The 23438-nt window shown below is 40.8% G+C and overlaps 1 protein-coding gene across 1 annotated transcript in view; it reads right to left on the bottom strand.

Annotated features, from left to right (window-relative positions):
- The window catches only part of ACER3 (alkaline ceramidase 3), an 86666-nt gene that overhangs the window by 29731 nt on the left and 33497 nt on the right, over positions 1 to 23438 (bottom strand). The window contains exons 2-3 of the mRNA XM_070425671.1: positions 20019 to 20129; positions 5133 to 5185 (exon numbers count right to left, since the gene is read on the bottom strand). Coding sequence (XP_070281772.1) covers positions 5133 to 5185; positions 20019 to 20129 — 164 coding nt within the window. The remainder of the gene's footprint in view (positions 1 to 5132; positions 5186 to 20018; positions 20130 to 23438) is intronic.

The following is a 23438-nucleotide window of genomic DNA, read 5'->3' as shown; positions in this document are numbered from 1 at the left end:
CTGGCACTCCAATAATTCTGATATTAGACCGCTTAAAGCTGTCCCAGAGGCTCCTTACACTATCTTCACACTTTCGGATTCTTTTTTCATTTTGCTTTTCCAATTGGGTGTTTTTTGTCGAATCTTTGTTTTGATTCTTGTGCTCCTCTGGTCTGCTATTGGGTATAATATTCTTTATTTCAGTCCGTGTATGCTTACTTTCTAATTTCTTTATCGTAGCATCGAGGGTCTCATTAGTTTTCGTGAGGTTCTGCACAAATTTATGGCAAGCCCTCAAAATTGCGATTCTTAGCTCCATATCCTCCATTTCTGTCATGTTTTTTTGTCTCCGCATCTTTTATGCTTTCTTGGTGCACCCCCTTGTGGTCTCTGTGCGCAGTCTTGTTCTAGCCAAGCCTTAATTGTTGTAGTTAACACTAGAGGGGTTTGACCACCAGGCTGACTGGCTATAGGAATCAGCTGTATGGAAAACGTCTGCCTTCTGGGGAGGCGCTAATCCAGCCTTTGCCTGAGGCGATCAGCAAATGGCTGTGCGCAGGGTTTGGGCGGGGCGGGATCCACAGGGCGGGCGGAGGGAGCAGTTATGGCCACGCTCAGTCCCGTTCCCAGAGGCTCTGCTTCTCAGAACCCCGGCAACCGCTGCAAACTTCGGAGAGAAAGCTGCCCTCAGGTTCCAACTGATGCCGGATAATCCCGCTTCTCCCGTTTGAGTCTGGGTCCCTAGAGACTCGCCCGGATCTGGAGCCCAGAGTCTGAGACTCACTCCCGACAGAAAACGACAACCGCGCCCTCAGCCACCAGCCCGCTTTGCGCGCGCACCTCGGTACCTTTGTATTTTCCACACTGCGCCACCTCTGAGCCTCGATTTGCTGTTCTCTTTCCTTCTAGTTGTAGAGTCTCTCTTCAGCCAGCCTTCCTGTGGTTCTGGGTGATGTCCGTTCAGTCTTTTAGTTGTATTTTTGAAATGGTTGTTTGCGGCAGCGGTCTCCGGTGTTTACCTACGCCGCCATCTTGGTCTCCCCCAGGACATTTCTTTAGAAGCAGAAGCCTCATCCTGTGCAGGGGCCTGTGCTGGCTGCCTCAGTTTCTCAGAGACAACAAATTTGATGAATGTCTTTTCCCCACTGCAGTAGCTGCTTCATTTGTTCATTCTCGCATTTTTCATTAGCTGCTAAATCGCCTCTGTGGCTGCAAACCTGTTGTGCCTGACTCAGCCAGTGGGGAGCTATGGGAGCTGTGCAGGAACAGGGGAAGTGGGAGGGGGGCCTGGCCTGCAGAGAGGGTCAGTGGTGCCTGCCTGGCTGTCTCAGAGGACGTGGCTTAGGTTAGGTCCTGTCCTTTGGCAACTTTAGGAGGGGAGGCCATGTCCTCCGCTCCCTACTCTGACTCAGGGGCGGAAGTTCTGCTTGCTCTCTGGCCTCATAACTCAGTGGATCATAGTGGGATGCGGCAGGCAGGTGGCTTCTGCGACTGCAGACTGCACACAGGCGCCAGCTGGAGGTTTCTGCGGCTGCACACACTGTGGGCAGGCGGCTTCTGCAGCTGCACACAGGCCGGGCCTGAAACCCGGGACCGGGTCGGGTCACGGAAGGCGGGCAGGCGGCTTCTGTGGCTGTACACAGGCGTGAGCCGGCAGCTTCTGTGGCTGCACACGCTGTGGGCAGGCGGCTTCTGTGGCTGTACACGGACGCCAGCCTGTGGCCCGGACCTGATAGGGTCACGGGCGGCGGGAAGGTGGCTTCTAGGGTGTCCAGGGTTGCCAATGGGCCTGCGCCCCAGCTCTACCCTCCAATCGCCATGGCGATCCTGGGCGCAGGCCAGCCGGCAACCCCGGCCCCTGGGGTCGGGTTTGCTGCCTGGCTTTCCAATGGCGATCACCGGCTGGTGGGGGGGAAAGGTGGCCTTTGCCCACCCCCTAGCTCTTGCCTGCCGCCTGGGTTGCCGATCACCATTCTTCAGTCCTTCCCCTTTCGCCTCCCATCATTGGGCGTATGCAAATTAACCGCCATCTTAGTTGGCGGTTGATTTGCATAAGGATATGCTGATTAGCCAATGGGAAGGATAGCGGTCATAAGGTAATTACCATTTTTCTCTTTTATTAGTGTAGATTACAAGTGAAACACTAAGCTGAGTGTTAGATAGGTTATTGCTAATACTTAAACCTGTCCTAAAACCAATCCTGTATGGAGAATGTTCTGAAGAAAGAAAGCGTAGACATGGGAGGTCTAGCCAAGAGGTTACAGCAGTCCAGGCTAAGGAAAATTGCTACTTAGATTAAGGTAGCAGAATTGGGAATAGATGTAAGTGAACAGGCTTGAGATCTAGTGATATTGTAGCCAAAGTAATGTCTTAGTGCATACATTACTCACATGTTTGTGATGATGTTGATGTAAACAAACCTACTGCACTGCCAGATGTATAAAAGTATAGCACATACAATTTCAGTAGTAGACAATATCATCTAGGTTTGTATACTAGTAAGTACACTCTACGATGCTTGCACACGAATGAAATTGTCTAATGACACATTTCTGACCATATTCTATGTTAATCAGCACATGATTGTATTCCCAGTTCCTTCCCCTCAGGTTTTTAGTTCTTTCACCATTCTGGTGCCTTTCATTTGAACACATGCTAGGTTAGTCCTCAGAATTGAATGCAATATTCTTGTCACAATATGATCAACACATAGTAGGGAGCCTATCTTTCCCCTCACTCAGATGCTTAGTCTTGCCTGACATTTTATCTCAGCACATTCATCTAGTTGTTTCTCCATATATATACATATACATATATATACATATACACATATATACATATACATATATGATAAATAAATAGGTAAAATGGGCTTCAGCAAAACTGAAAACTTTTTTGCTTCAAAGAATGCTATTAAGAAAATGAAAAAAATACCCAACAGAATGGAAGAAAATGTTCGCAAACCATATATTTGATAAGGGTCTAGTATCCAGAACAGATAAAGAACTCTTATAATTCAATGAAAATAAGCAAATAACCTTATTTAAAAATGAGTAAAGGATCTGAATAGATATTTCTCTTAAGAAGATATATGGATAATCAATAAGCACATGAAAAGATGCTCAACATCATTAGTCATTAGGGAAATGCAAACCAAAACCACAGTGAGATACCACTTCACACCCATGAATGGATCTAATCAAAAGGACGAGCAATAGCAAGGATATGAAGAAATGGCTGGTGGAAATGTAAAATGGTGCGGCCACTTTGAAAAACAATCTGGCAGCTCCTCAAAAGGCTAAGCATAGGGTTACCAATGACCCAGCAATTCTACTGCTAAGTATATACGCAGGAGAATTAAAAACATATATCCACAAAAACCTGTACATGAATGTTCATAGCAACATTATGCACGAAAGCCCAAAAATGGAAATAACACAAATACCCATTAATTGATAAATAGATAAGCAAAATGTGGTATATCCAGACAATGGAATATTATTTGGCCTATCTAAAAGCAGACACAAAAGGTTACTTATTGTATAATTCATTGCAATGAAATATTCAGAATAGGCAAATCTATGGTTGTCAGGGGCTAGGTGGCGGGAGTAGTATAGAGTGACTGCTAATGGGTTTCTCTTTGGGGTGATGAAAATGTCCTCAAATTAGATAGTTTGAATGTCTTTAATTTTTATAGATCCTTTCCAAGCTTTATCATCTTACCATAAATAATTTATACTTTATTAAAAATAGTTTTAATATTATATCATGTTTTCTGAGCTAGAAAGTGTTAAGAAATGTTTTCTATGCTTGATTAGGTCAGACCAGTGTCTCATAATCTGTATATTCTTCAACTCAAGCATGGCATGTATAGCACACATGACACTTTCTTATAAATGTTATACATTTAATGCAGTTATATTATGACTGTTGTATATACAGATCCTTCTAGAATTAACACTCTCCAATACAGTAGCCACTAGCTTTATTTTATGTGGCTACTGAGCACTTAAAAGAAACCTAATCTAAGTGAAGATCTACTGCAAGCATGAAATATATATCTGATTTCAAGACGTGAAGCATTTTAATATTAATTACAGGTTGAAGTAATACTTTGGAGATATTGGGTAAAATAAAATATATTAAAATTAATTTCACTTATTCTTATTTTTTTTAAATATATTTTATTGATTTTTTACAGAGAGGAAGGGAGAGGGATAGAAAGCCAGAAACATCGATGAGAGAGAAACACCGATCAGCCGCCTCCTGCACAGCCCCCACTGGGGACGCGTCCGCAACAAAGGCACATGCCCCTGACCGGAATCGAACCTGGGACCCTCCAGTCCACAGGCCGATGCTCTATCCACTGAGCCAAACCGGTTCGGGCTAATTTCACTTATTTTTAAATGTGGTTTTTATTAATGTGCCCCCTCAAAAATTTTAAATTACATATGTAGCTCACATTATATTTCTACTGGACAGTGCTATTCTAGACTATCTGGGTTACTGATGCAGAAAAAAGAGGTCAAAAGATTGAGGACTAGATATATGGCCTCCTTAGAGCAAAGGCAGTAAATAAAAATCCTTGCATAGCTCTAAAACCTTGCTAGTGAGAGGGACCAGATCATTCAAATGAACTCTGTGAGAGAGAGACATGAGGGAATGCAGGCATCTAAGAACTGATTATGTCTTTTTTAGATGTCTCCCTGGGACTCTACTCTAAAATTGTACATACCTACACAGAGGTGGTTAAAAAGTTATAACCTTCACTTGTCATGGACAACTTATTCGCTTGCCTCTTTACTTCACTTAGTGCATCTGGATACTTTGGCCTTAAGTAAAAACTCCAGAGATTACTAATCTCAATTCCCACCCCTTCCCAAGTCTCTTGTTTCAACTACAGTGGGGCCTTGACTTACAAGTGTCCCGACTAACGAGTTTTTTGAAATACCAGCTGTCTCTCTGCCGATTTTTTGCATTGAGTTGATAGAGTAATTTGAGTTAATGAGCTCCTTAAGGAGCTCGGTCTCGGAACGAATTAAACTCGTAAGTCAAGGCTCCACTGTATCTTCTAGCAACATGCTCTTTTCTCAAATTTGAAGTGTTTCTGGATTAGAAGAAACAAGCATTTAGTCAATTTTGTCATTACTGACCTGCATTTCATATTTCAGAGTCATGTGGAAGCACCAGGATCCCATTCCTACCACTGAAATTAAAACAAACAAACAAAACAATTAGCATTACATTCTTTGAAAGTGGCCAGAGTGACTTAAGAAGGCAATAAGACATTTCAAAGCACTGAGTGTATGTTTTAACAAATATATTTTTATTGATTTCAGAGAGGAAGGGAGAGGGAGAGAGAGATAGAAACATCAATGATGAGAGAGAATCATTGATCAACTGCCTCCCGCACACCTGCTACTGGGGATCAAGCCCACAACCTAGGCATGGCCCTGACCAGGAATCAGAATGGAATCGTGACCTCCTGGTTCATAGGTCAATGCTCAACCACTTAGCCACACCAGCTGGGCTCAAGGCACTGAGTTTTAAGAAGAGCAAAGTTTATGAAATCTTGTGACAGGACAGAGCAGACTCTGCATAAGCTCTATAATTAATAAAATTTTGGTATAGAAAAAAAAATACAGTAAATTCCCTCCAGTACACGATTTACAAATATAATCAACATTCTCTGTTCTATCTGTAAAATATATTACCTGAGGCTCAGGGTAAGCTTTTAATAGCATAGCTGTTTAGTTACTCTTTAGTACTTCCTTGCACATCTGATCCAAATAGCTGAAATGTATGCTTACTAAGAGCCAGTCAGTTATGTTTATTCCCAAACTTATTAATGCCACTGTATTTAGTTATCAAAACTATGACTGCCAAAAGAGAGCTGCTGTTTCTACAAAAACTATTTTAAATGCTTAAAATATACTCAATAAAATTGAGTTGCTAATAAAAATTGCTGTTGAATTAGGTGTGGGTAAGGTATCTGTTACACATTAGGAAAAATAATAAAAAACTAAAGATTCTGTATTCATTTCTCAAAGTTCTTTCCAAGTGCCTCTATTTTAAATAAACTGCTTTCATTTTAGAGTTTTATTGTTGTTTTTAATCCCAGAAAGACTAAGTAGAACTATAATTAGAATCCCATATTCAAAGGTGATGCCCTATATAAAATAATTGTCAAAGATTATACAACTATGCTTTAATTAAAATAAACATTTAGGATATATATATATATATATATATATATATATATATATATATATACTTTAAAAATAATTATATGATTTGACTTTTTAAAAATCAACCAAACAAATATCAGCTCCTATCACATCTGATAATTGGGCTTTAGTGTGATTCATTACATTCAGTTCAACAAGCATTTACTGAGCACCTCCTATTTGCCAAAGTCAGTTACAGATGTTGAGGTAGAAAGATAAAATCCAGACCTTGGCCTTAATAAGGCATATAGTCTAATGGAGGGCACAAGCTGATAAATAGAAGATGCCAGTACACGGAGCTATGATAAGGAGATAGCACAGAGTACCATGGGAACACCATGGGCACTTATGAAAGAAGTCAGAGAATGCAAGAATGATGCCAGAGGAGTTTGCCTTAAGGATGTATAGGAGTTAGCCCAACAGACATGGTAAATGGGGGTGTCACCATATAATTTGCACAAAGCCACTTGAGAAAAATTTCAAACTTTTTGTTACTCTTGCTTTTTAAAAACAACAACACACTATATACATGATTACATTATTTTTTACTGCTCAAAATGAGATGAGAAAAGTAAAAAAGTTATTGCACTTGTTTTACTAAAGAAATGAGGAAGTAGGATAGTTGGTGTCTTTTCAAAAGGAGAAATTAGAAGATGCAAAGATAGATAAGTTAATATAAGTGGGAAAAATAAACCCTGTGTGTTATTTAAAGTCGCACAATATACTCATGAAATAAAAAAATAAAAATGAAGTGGGATGACCATTCATCCTAAAAGGGAGACTGGCCACTTAATCATGCTTCATTCAAGGAACATTTATATCCAAACCCTTTCAAATGTTCTCTTGGTACTGTTTACACATAGAACACTAAAAATCTGATTTGTAAAGATCCCTTTATGATTTATCTTTTCAACAACCTATGTAGAATGCAAAGAAATGTAATAGAACAGCAGCCCTGCCTCCACACAATCTATATACATAAAAGCCTAATATGCAAATTGTCCCCTCGAGAGTTCCACCAGGAGTTTGATCGCTCACTATGACGTGCACTGACCACCAGGGGGTGGCACGGAACGAAGGAAGGTTCTGGCCAGCAGCCGACAGCTGGGGAAGGGAGGCCCCAGCCTGCAGCCGGAAGACCCTGATCGGCCCTGATCGCCCACCAGGCCTAGGGACCCTACCCATGCACGAATTTCATGCACTGGCCCTTGAGTATTTTATGTTTTGCCACTTTAAAGCAAAGCAGCTGTCACATCTTTTTTTTAAATGGATTTTTAGAGAGAGAGAAAAAAATCATGAATTTGTTGTTCCACTTACTTATGCATTCATTGGTTGATTCTTGTACGTGCCGACTGGGGAGCAAACCCACAACCTTGGCATATGGGGATGATGCTCTAACCAACTGAGCTACCCAACCAGGGCAAAGCAAACCAACAATATTTGTTTATCAGCTTGATGGAGATATAATTCACACACTACAAAATTAATTTACTTAAAGTGCACAGTTATATTGTTATTAATATGTTTATATAGTTGTGCAACCATGGTCATTACCTAATTTTAGAATATTTTCATCACCCCAAACGGAAACCTAATATCTATTAGTAGCCACTATCTATTTCTCCTGAAATCTTCCAACTCCTTAAGCCCCAGACAACCATTAATTTATTTTCTCTCTCTACAGATTTGCCTGTTCTGTACTTTTTATATAAATGGAAGGAATCACATAATTTATAGTCTTTTCTGTTTGCTTTCTTTCAATTAGCATATTTCCAAGGTTCACTCATGTTACAGCATGTATCATTAACTCATTCCTTTTATGTGAACTAGAGGCCCAGTGCACAGATTCGTGCACCAGTGGGGTCCCTCAGCATGGCCTGTGGGGATCAGGTGGACACCGGCAGTCCAATGCCACCTGCCGCTCCTGCTCATCCCACCCTGCTACACCTGCCATGGGCTCGCACCCAGTCAGTCCCAATTGGGAGAGGCTTGTGCCGCCATAGCGGTGCTCATAAGCCGTGAGCCCTGCATCTGGCGCCCGTTGATCAAAAGAGCGGTGCTCCCGCTGTGGGAGCGCACTCACCACCAGGGGGCAGCTCCTTCATTGAGCGTCTGCCCCCTGGTGGTCAGTGCGTGTCATAGCAACCAGTTAGCCGGTGGTTTGGTCATTCGGTTACTTAGGCTTTCATATATATATATATATATATATATATATATATATATATATATATAGACTAGAGGCCCGGTGCACAAAAATTTGTGCACTCGGGGGGGGGGGGGGTAGGGGGGTCCCCCAGCCCGGCCTGTGCCCTCTCGCAGTCTGGGACCCCTCGGGAGATAACGACCTGCTGGCTTAGGCCTGCTCCCGGGTGGCAGAGGTCACGCCCAATCCCTAGGTGCAGCCCCTGGTCAGGCTCAGAGCAGGGCCGATTGGGGAGTTGGGGCGCCGCCCCCTCATGCACAGAGCAGGGCGGATCAGGAGGTTGTGATGCCATCCTCAGTCACGCTGAGGGTAGGGCCGATTGGGGGGTTGGGGCACCGCCCTGTCACACTCAAGGCAGGGTCGATGGGGAGGTTGCGGCACCACCCTGTCACGCACAGAGCAGGGCTGATCAGGGGGTTGGGGCACTTCCCCCTGTCACTCACAGAGCAGGGCCAATCAGCGGGTTGGGGCGCTGCCCCCTGTCACTCACAGAGCAGGGCCAATCAGGGGGTTGGGGCTCCGTACCCTGTCACGCACAGAGCAGGGCCAATCAGGGGGTTGAGGAGCTACCCCCTGTCATGCACAGAGCAGGGCCGATCAGGGGGTTGAAGAGCTCCCCCCTGTCACTCACAGAGTAGGGCCGATAGGGGAGTTGGAGCACCGCCCCCTGTCACACACAGAGCAGGCTGGGATCAGGGGGGTTGGGACGCTGCACCCTGTCACACTCAGGGCAGGGCCAATGGGGAGGTTATGGCTCTACCCTGTCACACATAGAGCAAGGCCTGTGGAGGGGGGTTGGGGCGCCACACTCTATCACCCATAGAACAGGGCCGATCAGGGGGTTGGGGCGCCGCCACTGTCACACTCAGGGCAGGGCTGATGGAGAGGTTATGGCTCTACCCTGTCAAACACAGAGCCGCAGGGCGATCAGGGGAGTGGGGAGCTCCCCCCTATCAGGCACAGAGCAGGGCTGATCAGGGGGTTGGGGCACCGCCCCCTGTCACACACAGAGCTACAGGGCGATCAGGGGGTTGGGGAGCTCCCCCGTCACACACAGAGCCGCAGGGCGATCAGGAGATTGGGGAGCTCCCCCCTATCAGGCACAGAGCAGGGCTGATCAGGGGGTTGGGGCGCCTTCCCCTGTCATGAACAGAGCAGGGTGGATAGGGAGGTTGTGGCCCCGCCCCCTGTCACTCACAGAGCCCCAGGGTGATCAGGGGGTTTGGGCACTGCCCCCTGTCACGCTGATCCCGGTGCCGGGAGCATCGCTGCTCCGCTGATCCCAGTGCTGGGAGGCATATTACCCTTTTACTATATAGGATAGAAGCCTGGTGCACGGGTGGGGGCCGGCTAGTTTGCCCTGAAGGGTGTCCTGGATCAGGGTGGGGGTCCCCACTGGGGTGCCTGGCCAGTCTGGCTGAGGGGCTGAGGGCCGTTTTCACGTTGGCGGGTGACTGAAGCTCCCAACCACTCCTTTTTTTCTTTTTTTTTTTTTCTATTCTGGGCCAGCTTTAGCTCTGAGGCCTTGGCTGCTGAAAACAATGATACAATGTTGCGGTCAGGCTGGCTGAAGGCAGGCTGACTGAAAGCTGGTTTCTGGGGTTTTGTTTAGCTTCTATATTTGCAACATAGTACATAGTTGCTTAGAGTTGCAGCTGAGAGGCCGGCAAGTGAGGTGGGGAACGTTGGAGTCCGCAGTCACTGGAGCAAGCAAGCCTCCCTGTTCACTTCAGTGCATGGCTGCCGGCCGCCATCTTGGCTGACAGTTAATTTGCATAAGGATATGCTGATTAGCCAATGGGAAGGGTAGCGGTCGTACGCTAATTACCATGTTTCTCTTTTATTAGTGTAGATAGTAGTCCATTGTATAGACATACTACATTGTATTTATCCATTTGTCAGTTTATTGACATTGTTATAAATTGCATGCTTGTGTCCCCCCCAAATTCATTTGTTGAAGCCCTAATCCCCAACATGATAGTGTTTGGGGCTGAATCCTTTGGGAGGTAAGTAGGTGTAGATGAGGTCATGAGGGTGGGTCCCCATGATAGAATTAATATCCTTATAAGAAGAGGAAGAGACAGGACCTTGCTCTCTCTCCACCTGGATGCAACAAAAATAGGCCATGTTAAAAAAAATATAGGCCATGTGGAGATACAGGGAGAAGGTGTTCATCTGCAAGCTAAGAAGAGGGCTCTTAATAGGAACTGAACAGACCAGCACCTTAATCTTGGACTTTCCAGCCTCCAGAACTGTGAGAAATAAATGTCTGTTATTCAAGCCACCTAGTCTATGGTATTTTGTTATGATAGCCTGAGCGGCTTAAGACAGACATTTAGGACTTTCCCACATTTTGGCTATTATGAATAATGCTGTTGTGAATATTCATGTACAGATAGACCTCGCTTTCTTGTATTTCACTTTATTGCCCTCTACAGACACTGCTTTTTCTTTTTACAAATTGAAGGTTAACACCCTCTACCAGCAAAGATTACAACTCACTGAAGGTTCAGATGATGGTTAGCATTTATTTTAGCAATAAAGTATTTTTAAATTAATGTACATTGTTTTTTCTTAGACATAATGCTATTGCACACTTAATACATACAGTGCAGTATAAACATAACTTTTATATAATGCACTGAGAAACCAAAAAATTCATGTGTCTTGCTTTATTATGATACTTGCTTTATTGCAGTGGTCTGGAACCAAACCCATAGTATCTTTGAGGTCTGTCTATAATTTAGAGATGATTTAAAGTATACAGGAGGAGCCTGGCTAGTGTGGCTCAGTGGTTGAGCATCGACCCATGAACCAAGAGGTCTCCGGTTTGATTCCCCATCAGGGCACATTCCCCAGTTGCAGGCTTGATTCCCAGTAGGGTGTGTGCAGGAGGCAACCAATCGATGTTTCTCTCTCTCTCTCTCTCTCTCTTGCTCTCTCTCCCTCAAAATCAATAAAAACATTTTTCTAAAAAGTAAGTATAAAGGAAGACTAGAGTAAAGACACTCTATTCAATAATTGGTGCTCAGAAAATTGGACAGATACATGCAAGAAAACAAATCTAGATCACCTTCTTACACCATATGCAAAAATAAACTTTGAAATGGGTTAAAGGCTTAAATGTAATACTCAAAACCATAAAACTCCTAGAAGAAAACATAGGCAGTAAAATATCTAACATTATTTTTAGCAATATATTTCTGCTATAACTCCTTGGGTAAGGGAAATAAAAGAAAAAATAAACAAATGGGACTACATCAAACTAAAAAGTTTTTGCACAGTCCTGGCTGGTGTAGCTGTTGGTTAGAGTGTCTTCCTGAGCACCGATGGGTCACTGGTTCAATCTCCCATCAGGGCGGGTATGGAAGACAACTGATTGATATTTTTCTCTCACATCGATGCTATTTCTCTCTCCCTCTCCTTTTCTCTCTCTCTAGAATCAGTAAAAAAAATATCCTCAGGTGAAGATTTAAAAAAAGATTTTGTGCGGCAAAGGCAACCATCAACAAAATGAAAAGACAACTTATTGAAAGGAAGAAGATATTCACCAATGATACATCTGATAAGGGGTTAATATCCAAAATTCATAAAGAACTCATACTACTCAATACCTAACAAGAAATCCAATTAAAAAAATGGACAGAGGACCTGAATAGACACTTCCCCAAAGAGGCATGCAGATGGCCAATAAACATATGAAAAAATGCTCAAAGCACTAATTGTCACCCTGACCAGTTTGGCTCAGTGGATAAAGCATCGGCCTGCGGACGGAAGGGTCCCGGGTTCGATTCTGGTCAGGGGCATGTGCCTTGGTTGTGGGCACATACCCAGTGGGCGGTGTGCAGGAGGCAGGTGATCGATGTTTCTCTCTCATCGATGTTTCTAACTATCCCTCTCCCTTCCTCTCTGTAAAAAAATCAATAAAATATATTTAAAAAGTCACTAATTGTCAGAGAAACACAAATTAAAACCACAATGAGACACCATCTTACACCTATCAGAATGGCTATTATCAATAAATCCACAAATGACAAGTGTTGGTGAGGATGTAGAGAAAAGGAACCCTCATGCACTGTTGGTGGTAATACAAATTAGTTCAGCCATATGGAAAAAAACAGTACGAAGGTTCCTCAAAAAATTAAAAATGAAACTGCCTTATGCCCCAGCGATTCCACTTCTTGGTATTCATCCAAAGAAACATGAAACACTAATTCAAAAGAATTACCCCTATGTTCGTTGCAGCACTATTATTTTTTAAAAATATATTTTATTGATTTTTTACAGAGAGGAGGGGAGAGGGATAGAGAGTTAGAAACATCAATGAGAGAGAAATATCAATCAGCTGCCTCCTGCACACCCCCTACTGAGGATGTGCCCGCAACCAAGGTACATGCCCTTGACTGGAATCGAACCTGGGACCCTTCAGTCCACAGGCTGACGCTCTATCCACTGAGCCAAATCAGTTAGGGCCATTGCAGCATTATTTACAACTAGAAGTCCAGCACACGAAATCACGTGGCCCTGCCCACCCGCATGGCCTCGCTGTGCTTGCAGCCCCGCCCACATGCACAGGTCTTTGGTCATTATGGCATTAGGGCCACTGGGTTTTTATAATATAGATAAATAGCCAAGATATGGAATCAACCTAAGTATCCATCGATAGATGAGTGGATAAAAAAGCTGTGGGTCGCCGAACCGGTTTGGCTCAGTGGATAGAGCGTCGGCCTGCGGACTCAAGGGTCCCGGGTTCGATTCCGGTCAAGGGCATGTACCTGGGTTGCGGGCACATCTCCGGTGGGGGATGTGCGAGAGGCAGCTGATCGATCTCTCTCATCAATGTTTCTGACTCTCTATCCCTCTCCCTTCTTCTCTGTAAAAAATCAATAAAATATATAAAAAAAAAAAAAAAAAAAAAAAAAAAAAAAAAAAAAAAGCTGTGGTACATACAGTATATAAAATGGAATATTACTTGGCCATAAAAAATGAAAATTTTATCATTTGTGACAGCATGGATGGACCTACAGGGGATTATGTTCAATAAAATAAGTCAGTCAAAGACAAATACCATATGATTTCACTTATATATGGTATCTAAAGAACAAAATAAGCGAACAAACAAAATTGAAATGAACTCAGAGACACAGAGAGTGGACTGGTAGATGCCAGAGGGCAGAGGGTTTGGGGCACTGGGTGAAAGAGGTGAAGGAATTAAGAAATACAAATTGGTAGTTACAAAATAGTCACAGAGATGTGGGGTACAGTATGGGGAGTATAGTCAATACTGTTGCCATCATTCTGTGAAGGGTGCTGAAGGTATAGGGGGGAACATTTTGTGAGGTATGTGATTGACCACTGTGCTGTACACCTGAAATCAATACAAAATAATGTTAAAGGTAAACTGTATTTGGGGGAAAAATGTATACAGGAGGATGTGCGTAGGTCACATGCAAATATTAATGCCATTTTATATTAGAGGCTTAAGCATCCTCAGATTTTGGTATCTGAGGGGGTCCTGGAACCAAACCCGCATAGATATTGAAGGATACATAATGAATTTTGCATTTTAAATTATACCACTCTGGTTACAAGGCAGAGTAATGTCTATAGGAGTAGTCTCCCAACTTTGATAGCAAAAAAAATATTTTAACAACTCCATAAATGTATATAAATTTATAAATTATATACACATAATTTATTTATAAATTGTATACATACAGGGCCCATAGTAAGGCCCTGTATGATCTGGCCCCTTCCTAAACCTCTTCAACCTCATATTCTGCCACTTTCCCCCTTAACTGCTAAAGAATATTAGGGGAAAGTCAGAAAGTAAACAAATAATTAGAATATGTACAGCAATAGAGATACAGTAGGTCCTCGGGTTACATCAGAGATCCGTTCCTATGGCGCGATGTAACGCGATTTTCTCCATAAGTCAGAACCCACCTACGTAAGCACCTACGTCACTCACATGGAGCACATACACAGCAGTAATGAAGTGAAACAGTAAAAAAAAATTTAAAAGAAAGATAACAATTCCTGACCTTTACTTGTGGTAAATAGATACTAAAAAACATAAAGCACATATGTACATACGTCAAAATGACAGAACTCTCTTTTTAATAAATACTGTAAATGGGAGATGGCGACGTAACCACAAAATGACGTACGTTGAGTCCGGCGTAACCCAAGGACTGCCTGTATACGTATTGACTGGGAATACAGAAAAGGGTCATCTCATTCTATCAGGGAGTTGAAGAAGGTTTAAAGGAAGGCTTACTAGAGGAAATAACACTTAAACTGAGTCCTGAATGACAGGCCTGGTGAACTTACTAGACAAAAGAGGCTAAAGGCAGAGATGTAAACATATGTATGACACTAAAAACGGCAAGTAGTTTGACATAGCTAAAGTATAATGTACATGTGGGAGAGTTGTTGAAGATGAGGCTAAGGCAGAGAATCCAGATGAGGACTAACCTGCCAATAAATATAGATTTCCAAATAGGTTATTTCATTTAAAAAATGGTTGAATTGAAAGAGGCATGCCTGGCTGGAGAATATTGGTAAAAACCAATTTTCACCACTGACAGGCTACTATTAATCAACAGGTGCATGTTTTCTGAAATGTTATCCAAATTGGCACAAATTTTAAAAATTCAGAAATAGGGAAGTTGAGTTATTTAAGCCAAAGGAACAAATGTAAAATATGTGAAAGCAAAACAACATTCATTGATCTTTAAATTACACAAATTAGAAATTCTGGAGATACTTAAAAAAAGAATCTAAGTATTTTTCTCTTCTTCCTCTTGCATGCAAACTGACTGATTCAGTCACATAGAGAATAAAACGTTTCATTAGTATAAGGGTGACTGTTAGCTAACATTTCACCATGATGTTTCCCTTAAAAATATGGAGGCACCAAAGTTAAAGTAAAATTCACATTTGTAGGAATTGTCCAGCACTTTCCAAAAAACAAGTAACAGGAGCAGGTGGCCATGGCTGAAGTGAAAACTGAGGCAGTCAAAATAATAATGGAATTGGAACAGAGAGGTCAATGTCCCATCTGCATCTTCTAATTAAATATTCATATTCATAGCACTTGATTGCAGTTGTAAGAGTCTCTCAAGCATATAATAGAATTTCACTGAGCTGGAACCTATTGATTCAAATATTTTGGCATGCTATCAGTCAAACTTTTCAAGGTTACAATAAAACAAAGATATGTTCTGATACACATTTATTTTGACCCACTTGACTAACCACACTGTGGAGAGTGTACAAAGGTTTTAGAATGAGACCTTAAATAATCTATCATTTATTACTTATCAACTTGAGCAAGTTGCTTAAATCTCTCTGAGACTCAGTCACCTCAGCTGTAAAATATGGATAACAATGTTTATCATGAAAGGTTGCTTGAGGATTACCTAGCATGTACCTGGTATACAATAGATTTCAACAAATTTTATTTTCTAGTCCCTAACTCAAGCTATGAAAAAATTCATATACATGGAGAATGGAATCATTAGATTTTGAAAGTAGGTTAGCTTATTTGAAGTATACTCATTTTCCCCTTGACAAGAGGCATAATGTTCTTAAGATCATTTCAGGTGACTTTTAGTCTGGCAGTGACAGACTATAGGTATGATCACACTAAACTTAAGGAATGTCTAAGCAAATGACTTTGGGGGAATGACTTTCTGTCTCTGACATTTCTACTTCAGTAACTTTCTATTTCAGCATTGGACTTAGATAATAAAGATCTTTAAAAAGTTTTTTAATGGATTTTAAAGAGAAAGAGAGAGGGAGAGATAGAAAACATTGATGAGAGGAAAACATCAACATTGATTGGCTGTCTCCTGTATGCCCCTCACTGGGGATTGAGCCCACAACTTGGACGTGTGCCCTGACTGGGAATGACTGGGAATCGAACTGGTGACCTCATGGTGCATGGATTGATGCTCAACCACTAAGCCACACCAGCCGAACAATAAAAATCTTTAATAGACTTTTTCTTGCTCTATGTGGTTTTTTTTACTATTTTATAACTCATTTTATTTTTCTTGTTGCCAATATCTACTCATTTAATTGCACAACACATACATTTATACAACTACCAATATGTTTTATTGTTTATTTGAAGTTCATTTGTCTTCAATGTAACATAAGCTCTCTGGGGACAAGAACTTTGTCATTTTTGTTTTCACACACACTGTTTCTTCACTTGTAAAGAATAAGTGAACATATTTCTATTTTAAAGGAATAAGATAAATCACAATTTGTGATTTTGAAAGTAAAGAGAAAAATTAAATCTCATGGAAAAGGTTTCTTTTGGCTTGCTTCTACTTTATGTAATGCGGTTTTAAATTACTGGCTTAAATCACAATGATTTCAGTCATGTGCCACTTAATAATGGGGATATGTTCTGAGAAATGTGTCATTAGGCAATTTTGTCTTTGTACGAATACCATAGAATGCCTTTACACAAACGTAGGTAGTATAGCCTACTACACGCCTAGGCTAGATGGTACAGCTTATTGCTCCTAGGCTACAAACTTATACGGCAGGTTACTGTACTGAATACTGTAGCCAATTTTAACACAATGGTAAGTATTTGTGTAACTAAACAAAAGATACAATAAACTAGAAAAGATACAATAAAATACAGTATATCTTTATTTCTTCAATATAAATTAACCTGGGCTTCCTATACCTTTTTTACTTTATAAACTTTTTAATATTTTTAAAATTTCAATTCTTTTGTAGTAACATTTGGCTTAAAGCACAGCTGTACAAACATTTTCTTTCTTTACATCTTTATTCTATAAGTTTTTTCTATTTAAAAAACTTTTTATTTTTACTTTTTAACTTTTTGTTCAAAACTAAGACACAAATATACACATTAGCCTAGACCAGTGGTTCTCAACCTGTGGGTCGCGACCCCTTTGGGGGTCAAACGACCCTTTCACAGGGGTCGCCTAAATACATCCTGCATATCAGATATTTACATTACAATTCATAACAGTAGCAAAATTACAGTTATGAAGTAGCAACGAAAATAATTTTATGGTTGGGGGTCACCACAACATGAGGAACTGTATTAAAGGGTCGCAGCATTAGGAAGGTTGAGAACCACTGGCCTAGACCTACGCAGTATCAGTGTCATCAATACCACTGTCATCCACCTCCACCTCCACATCTTGTCCCACTGGAAGGTCTTCGGGGCAATAAAGTGCATGGAGCTGTCATGTCCTATGATAAGAATGCCTTCTGGAATACCTACTAAAGGACCTGCCTGAGGTGCTTCTTGAGGAAATAGGTCCATGGTTGTTTGCTCGGTTTGTTTCTTTTTTTCATCATAGATTTGCTTGTAAGCAGATAACGCACCATGATATCTTTCCTAAACTGCCACCATAGGATTCACATACTTTCGAGTCCTTTACCGTTAGCCAGTACTGTGACCTATGGTATTTTCGTAAATACAAAATTGCTTTCAGAAATTTTGTATTTACTAGTATTGTGAAACTTTCTCTTTCTATTGGTGTTTTTGTCAGATTTAGGCCCCCAACTTCTCTTCCTCTTTTCCATATAGTTTTTCAAACCTCCCCAAGTCTAAAACATCAGATATAGTTCTGTTGGAATGTGGTGTTTATTTAGTATTAAAAAATAAGTTGAAATTCACAGTATTCTTTTTCTCCTAAGGCTGGAAGTGTGGGTTAAGTATGGCTTTATTTACATTATTTTTTTAAAATTTACATTATTTCTTAACCTGTTTGGTTTTCTGGGGAAATGAGTGGACATATTCTAACATAAGAGGCCACCATTATTCTAAAGCAACCTAGAAATCCCTCAGATATTTTTATTCCTATTGTTATTACTGATTATAATTATTGTATTTTATAAACATTCTTAACACACCCCAGGAAATAATGTAAAGTGCTAAGTTCGTGGACAAGTCTTTCTTTTGAAGAAAAATCAAGTAACTTTCTTAAAACATCATGATAGACAGATTCAGAAATCAAAGTCTCTCTAACTAATCTAATTATGGTAGAATATGGCATGATACACTATAGCTTACAGTTTTGTGGTAATTAGAAGTATTTATGCTCATATATAAATAATACCTATCTTGTGCTAAAACAAAACAAAATTGTTTTTAGCTTAGAAAGTTATATAAAAGAAACAAACTAGAATAGAATTCACGTTCTTTGCTACTTTTGTCTTTTTGATGATAATGCAATAACATGACAGTGATTTTCCCATCTTGAGTTCTAGTAAAGTTCATTCGTGCATCTATGTAACATTTACTGAGGACCACTAAATTGCCAAATAATAGGGATACAACTAAGACACAGTCCCTGCCTCACAGAAAGCAGAGGAATATGAGGGTTGCAGATGGTTAGATACATACAATACAGTGTCCTTTACAAAAAGTCTAAAAATATGCAAACCATCTATATATAAAAAATCCTAATATACAGACCAAACAGCAGAACAACTGAACATACAGTCATTATGACATGCGCTGACCACCAGAGGGTGCGCACGGAACGTGGCGGGCATTGGCCGCGGCAGGATGGTGGAGCAGGTGAGAGGGGGTTGCCAGACCAAGGTGGGGTGCTGGTCGCTGTCATCAGGGCGAGCTTCTGGTTGTTACTGAAAATTATTTGCTCCCTTGCGCCACGGTCCCGCCCGGCGCTTGCACTTGATGCCCGCGCCGGCCCCACTCACACCCGCTGCCAGCACCCGATGCTGGTCCCATTGCTCGGTGCCATCAGTGGTACAAGCGGCAGCTGTCGGCCCCGACCTTCCCTGAGGGCTTCTCCACCTCCCTCTGCTCCTGAGGGGCAATCGGGGCAGCAGCTGCCACTCACACCACTGACGGCACCGGCCCTGCTCGCACCCACTGCTGGTACCAGCCCCAATAGCTCCATGCCATCAGCGGGTGCGAGCAAGGCCAGTGCCATCAGCACGTGGGAGCAGCGGGAGCAGGGCTACCGGCAGACAGGGGACTGGGGGCTGCGGTAGGAGGGGCCGGGCGGGGGCCTGGGGATGGGCCAAGACCCGCCTCTGTGCCCACCGCAGCCTCACAGACCACAGTTCCTTTCAAGGTGCATGATTTCGTGCACTTGACCCCTAGTACTATACCACTATATACTTTTAACAATAGACATAAGTGTAGTATAAATACAAAAGCATGGAAAAATGATAATCAAATTAGTATAGTGGTTAACTCTGGTAGGTGAGCTGGGAGAATGAGGGGAATAAAATCAGGTAGGAAAACAAAGGAAGCTTCAATTTTATCTACAGTTTGTAGTTTATTTCTTTTAAAAAGAAAAAGTAAGATCTGAAACAAATATTGCAAAGTGCTAAGATCTGACAAAGCTCCATAATAAGAGACATGGATATATTTGTTATATTTTCCCTATTCTTCTGTATGCTTGAAATATTTTATGATTTTAAAAAAATGCATTCAATTTACTGGCAAGATTTATGGAGTTTTAATTCATAACAACAATTTAATAACACAAAATTGAGAACCAATATTAGGAATGAATGAGAAAAACAGCCTGAACACTGTATATTATTTTTAGATTAAGTGTTATACATACCTGTAAGTGCTAAATAAGCAGCAATGTACCGCTTTTCCAGTCCATCTCTAACACTCTGAATTGCACCAAAAATTGGAGGTATAATCATAATCAGGTTACTCACTGTATTCCCTATAGAAGAAAAGCACGAGAAGATAATTAAGTTAACCAATACTACTTTAAATAAAGATATATTCACTTGGCCATTAATAAACATTAAAGAGATAACTTCTCAGAAAGATGGTGGAATGGTATTTACAAGGTGCTAAAAGAAAATTTTCTACTCAACAAAAATTTCTTATAAGAACCCAACTAGGCCCTGGCTGGTTTGGCTCAGTGGATTGAGCGTCGACCTATGGACCAAAGGGTCACAGGTTCAATTCCAGTCAAGGGCACATACCTTCACTGCAGTCTCCTTCCCGGCCTGGGCCCTGGTGGGGAACCAATGTTGTGCAGGAGGCAACCAATCGATATGGTTCTCTCACATCAACATTTCTCTCTGTCTTTCCCTCTCTCTCTCTAAAAGATCAAGAAAAAAAATATTCAAAGGTGAGGATTAACAAAAAAACCAAAAAAAACCAAAACCCAAGTAAAATAAAGATACCTTCAGACAAATGAAACTAAGAATTGTCAACCTGAATATCTACTAAAGAAAATCGTAAATTCTAAGGTAAAATAAAAAAGTGTCTCAGAAAAAAACCTCAAAGATACAGCAGAAAATGGGTTGGAGAAGGCAGCCTATACCAATGCCATGGAAAGGGTGGTCCATGGATATAGTATGACAAGATGAAATACAGGGTTGAGTTAATTTTGTCTGCTGAATCAAATACTAACAAATAATGATTTGCATTTTGCACTTCTTTTTAAAATTTCATTTTTGTAGTAATGTTTTTAGTTTCTAGTAAAACATGAAAGGCAACGAATCTTAATCTGATCTCTGTTTTTGTTTGTACCGTGACCAGGTAATAAACCTGAAACCTGGGCATATGCCATGACCAGGAATGGAACTCATGACAATGCTCACCCAATTGAGTCACACCAGCCAGGGCATGTGCCCTGACTGGGAATCGAATCATGACCTCCCAGTTCATAGGTCAATGCTTAATCACTGAGCTACACTGGCCAGGGCTGTTCTTTTCTTTACAAAAACAAAACTCAAACAATAGCAAAGAAACAACAAAAAAACCCAACAGCAGCCGTAGCCGGTTTGGCTCAGTGGATAGAGCATGGGTCTGCGGACTGAAAGGTCCCAGGTTCGATTCCGGTCAAGGGCATATACCGTGGTTGCGGGCACATCCCCAGTAGGGGGTGTCCAGGAGGCAGCTGATCGATGTTTCTCTCTCATTGATGTTTCTAACTTTCCATCCCTCTCCCTTCCTCTCTGTAAATAAATCAATAAAATATATATTTTTAAAAAAACCCAACAGCAGAAATAAATAGTAAAATGGAGAAATAAATAGCTAAACTATTTTATAAATTTATTCCGGGTAAAATAAAATGGCATAATACATTCAAAATTTCAAATAAATGAATTTCAACATTGAAGCTGATATTATGTAAGACATATATCAGTTAATGGACATATACAGAACACTCTACCCTACAACAACAGCGTATAAATTCTTCTCAAGTGCACATGGAACATTTTCCAGGGTAGATCATATATTAGGCCATAAATTAAGTCTCAAGAGGCTTAAAAAGATAGATACCATATAAAGTATCTCCTCCAACCACAATAAAATGAAGTTAGAAATAAATAACCGAAGAAAAACTGGAAATTTTCACAAACTTATGGAAATCAAACAACAACCAATAGATCAAAGAAGAAATCTCAAGGGAAATTAGAAAATACTTAGAGATTAGTTAAAATGAACACACAACATAACATTAATGAAATGCAACAAAAGCAGTGCTAAAGGGAAAATTTATAGCTATAAACACTCAGATAAAAAACAAGGATCTTCAAGCTGATCTGAAAGAATGTTACTTACTAACATGAAAATATACAACACACTGGTAGAGGTAAATATATAGCCAAATTCAGAACTGTAATATGATGGTGTATACTAGCAGTCACTCTAGCAATAAAGGTAAAAGGAAAAAAATATTAAAAATAACTAAAGTTACAATAATTTGTGAATGAACACACAATAAAAACAGGTAAATTGTATTATCAAAAACCTAAAAGGGGAGAATAAAAGGTAGAGTTTTAGTATTGGGAACTATCAGCGTGAAAGAGACTGTTATATGTAAGCCTCATGGCAACCACAACGCAAAAACCTATAGGAGATACCCGAAAAATTAAGAGAAGGGAAGCAAAGCCTACCACTACAGAAAATCATCAATTCACAAAGGAACACAGCAGGAGAGAAAGGAACAAGAGAACTACAAAACAGCCAGAAAGGCATTAGTAATCCACAGTAGGATATTCATAAATACTCTAGCCCTGGCTGGTTTGGCTCAGTGGATAGAGCGTCAGCCTGTGGATTGAAGAGTCCCAGGTTTGATTCTGGTCAAGGGTACATGCCTAGGTTGTGGGCTTGATCCCCAGTAGGGGATGTGCAGGAGGCAGCCAATCAATGATTCTCTCTCATCACTGATGTTTCTATCTCTCTTTCCCTCTCCCTTCTTCTCTGAAATCAACACAGATATATTTTAAAAAAATAATTACTCTAAATGTAAATGGTTAAAGTCTCTAAGAGATTCACTTCAGCTTCAAGGACACACATAGGCTCAAAGAGAAGTGATGAAAAAAGATATTCCGCGCAAGTGAAAAAAAATCAAAAGAGAGCAAGGATAGTTACTCTTTTTATCAGACTTTAAGCCAAGAGGCAAAAATCATTATGTAATAACGAAGGGTCAATTCATCAAGAGAATATAGTGATTGTAAATATACATGCACCCAACATCAAATGTTGGCAAGGGTATCTGTAGAGAAAGTGAAATCATTGTGCATTGTTGATGGGAATGTAAAGAGGTACAGTCACTATGGAAAACAGTATGGAGGTTCCTAAAAAAATTAAAAATGGAACTACAATCTGATCAAGCAATTCCACCTCTTGGTATATATCCAAAGGAAGTGAAAATAGGATCTCCTTAGTTAAGTTTATTCCTAGGTATCTTAATTTTTTTTGATGCAATGGCAAATGGGATTGCTTTTTTAGTCTCTCTTTCAGTAACTTCACTATTGGTGTATAGAAATGCCATAGATTTCTTGGCATTCATTTTGTATCCTGCTACATTGCCGAATTCATTTATTAAGTCTAATAATTTTTTGATGGAGTCTTTAGGGTTTTCTATGTACAGTATCATGTCATTTGCGAATAAGGACATTTTACTTCTTCTTTTCCAATTTGGATGCCTTTTATTTCTTCTTCTTGTTTGATCACAATGGCTAGTACTTCCAGTACTATGTCGAAAGGAGTGGTGAGAGTGGGCATC

This window comes from Myotis yumanensis, unplaced genomic scaffold (genome assembly GCF_028538775.1).
Source record: "Myotis yumanensis isolate MYYU_CA2020_CCGP unplaced genomic scaffold, mMyoYum1.0.hap1 SCAF_10, whole genome shotgun sequence".
NCBI lineage: Eukaryota > Metazoa > Chordata > Mammalia > Chiroptera > Vespertilionidae > Myotis > Myotis yumanensis.
This window is presented reverse-complemented; position numbering and strand designations above follow the sequence as displayed.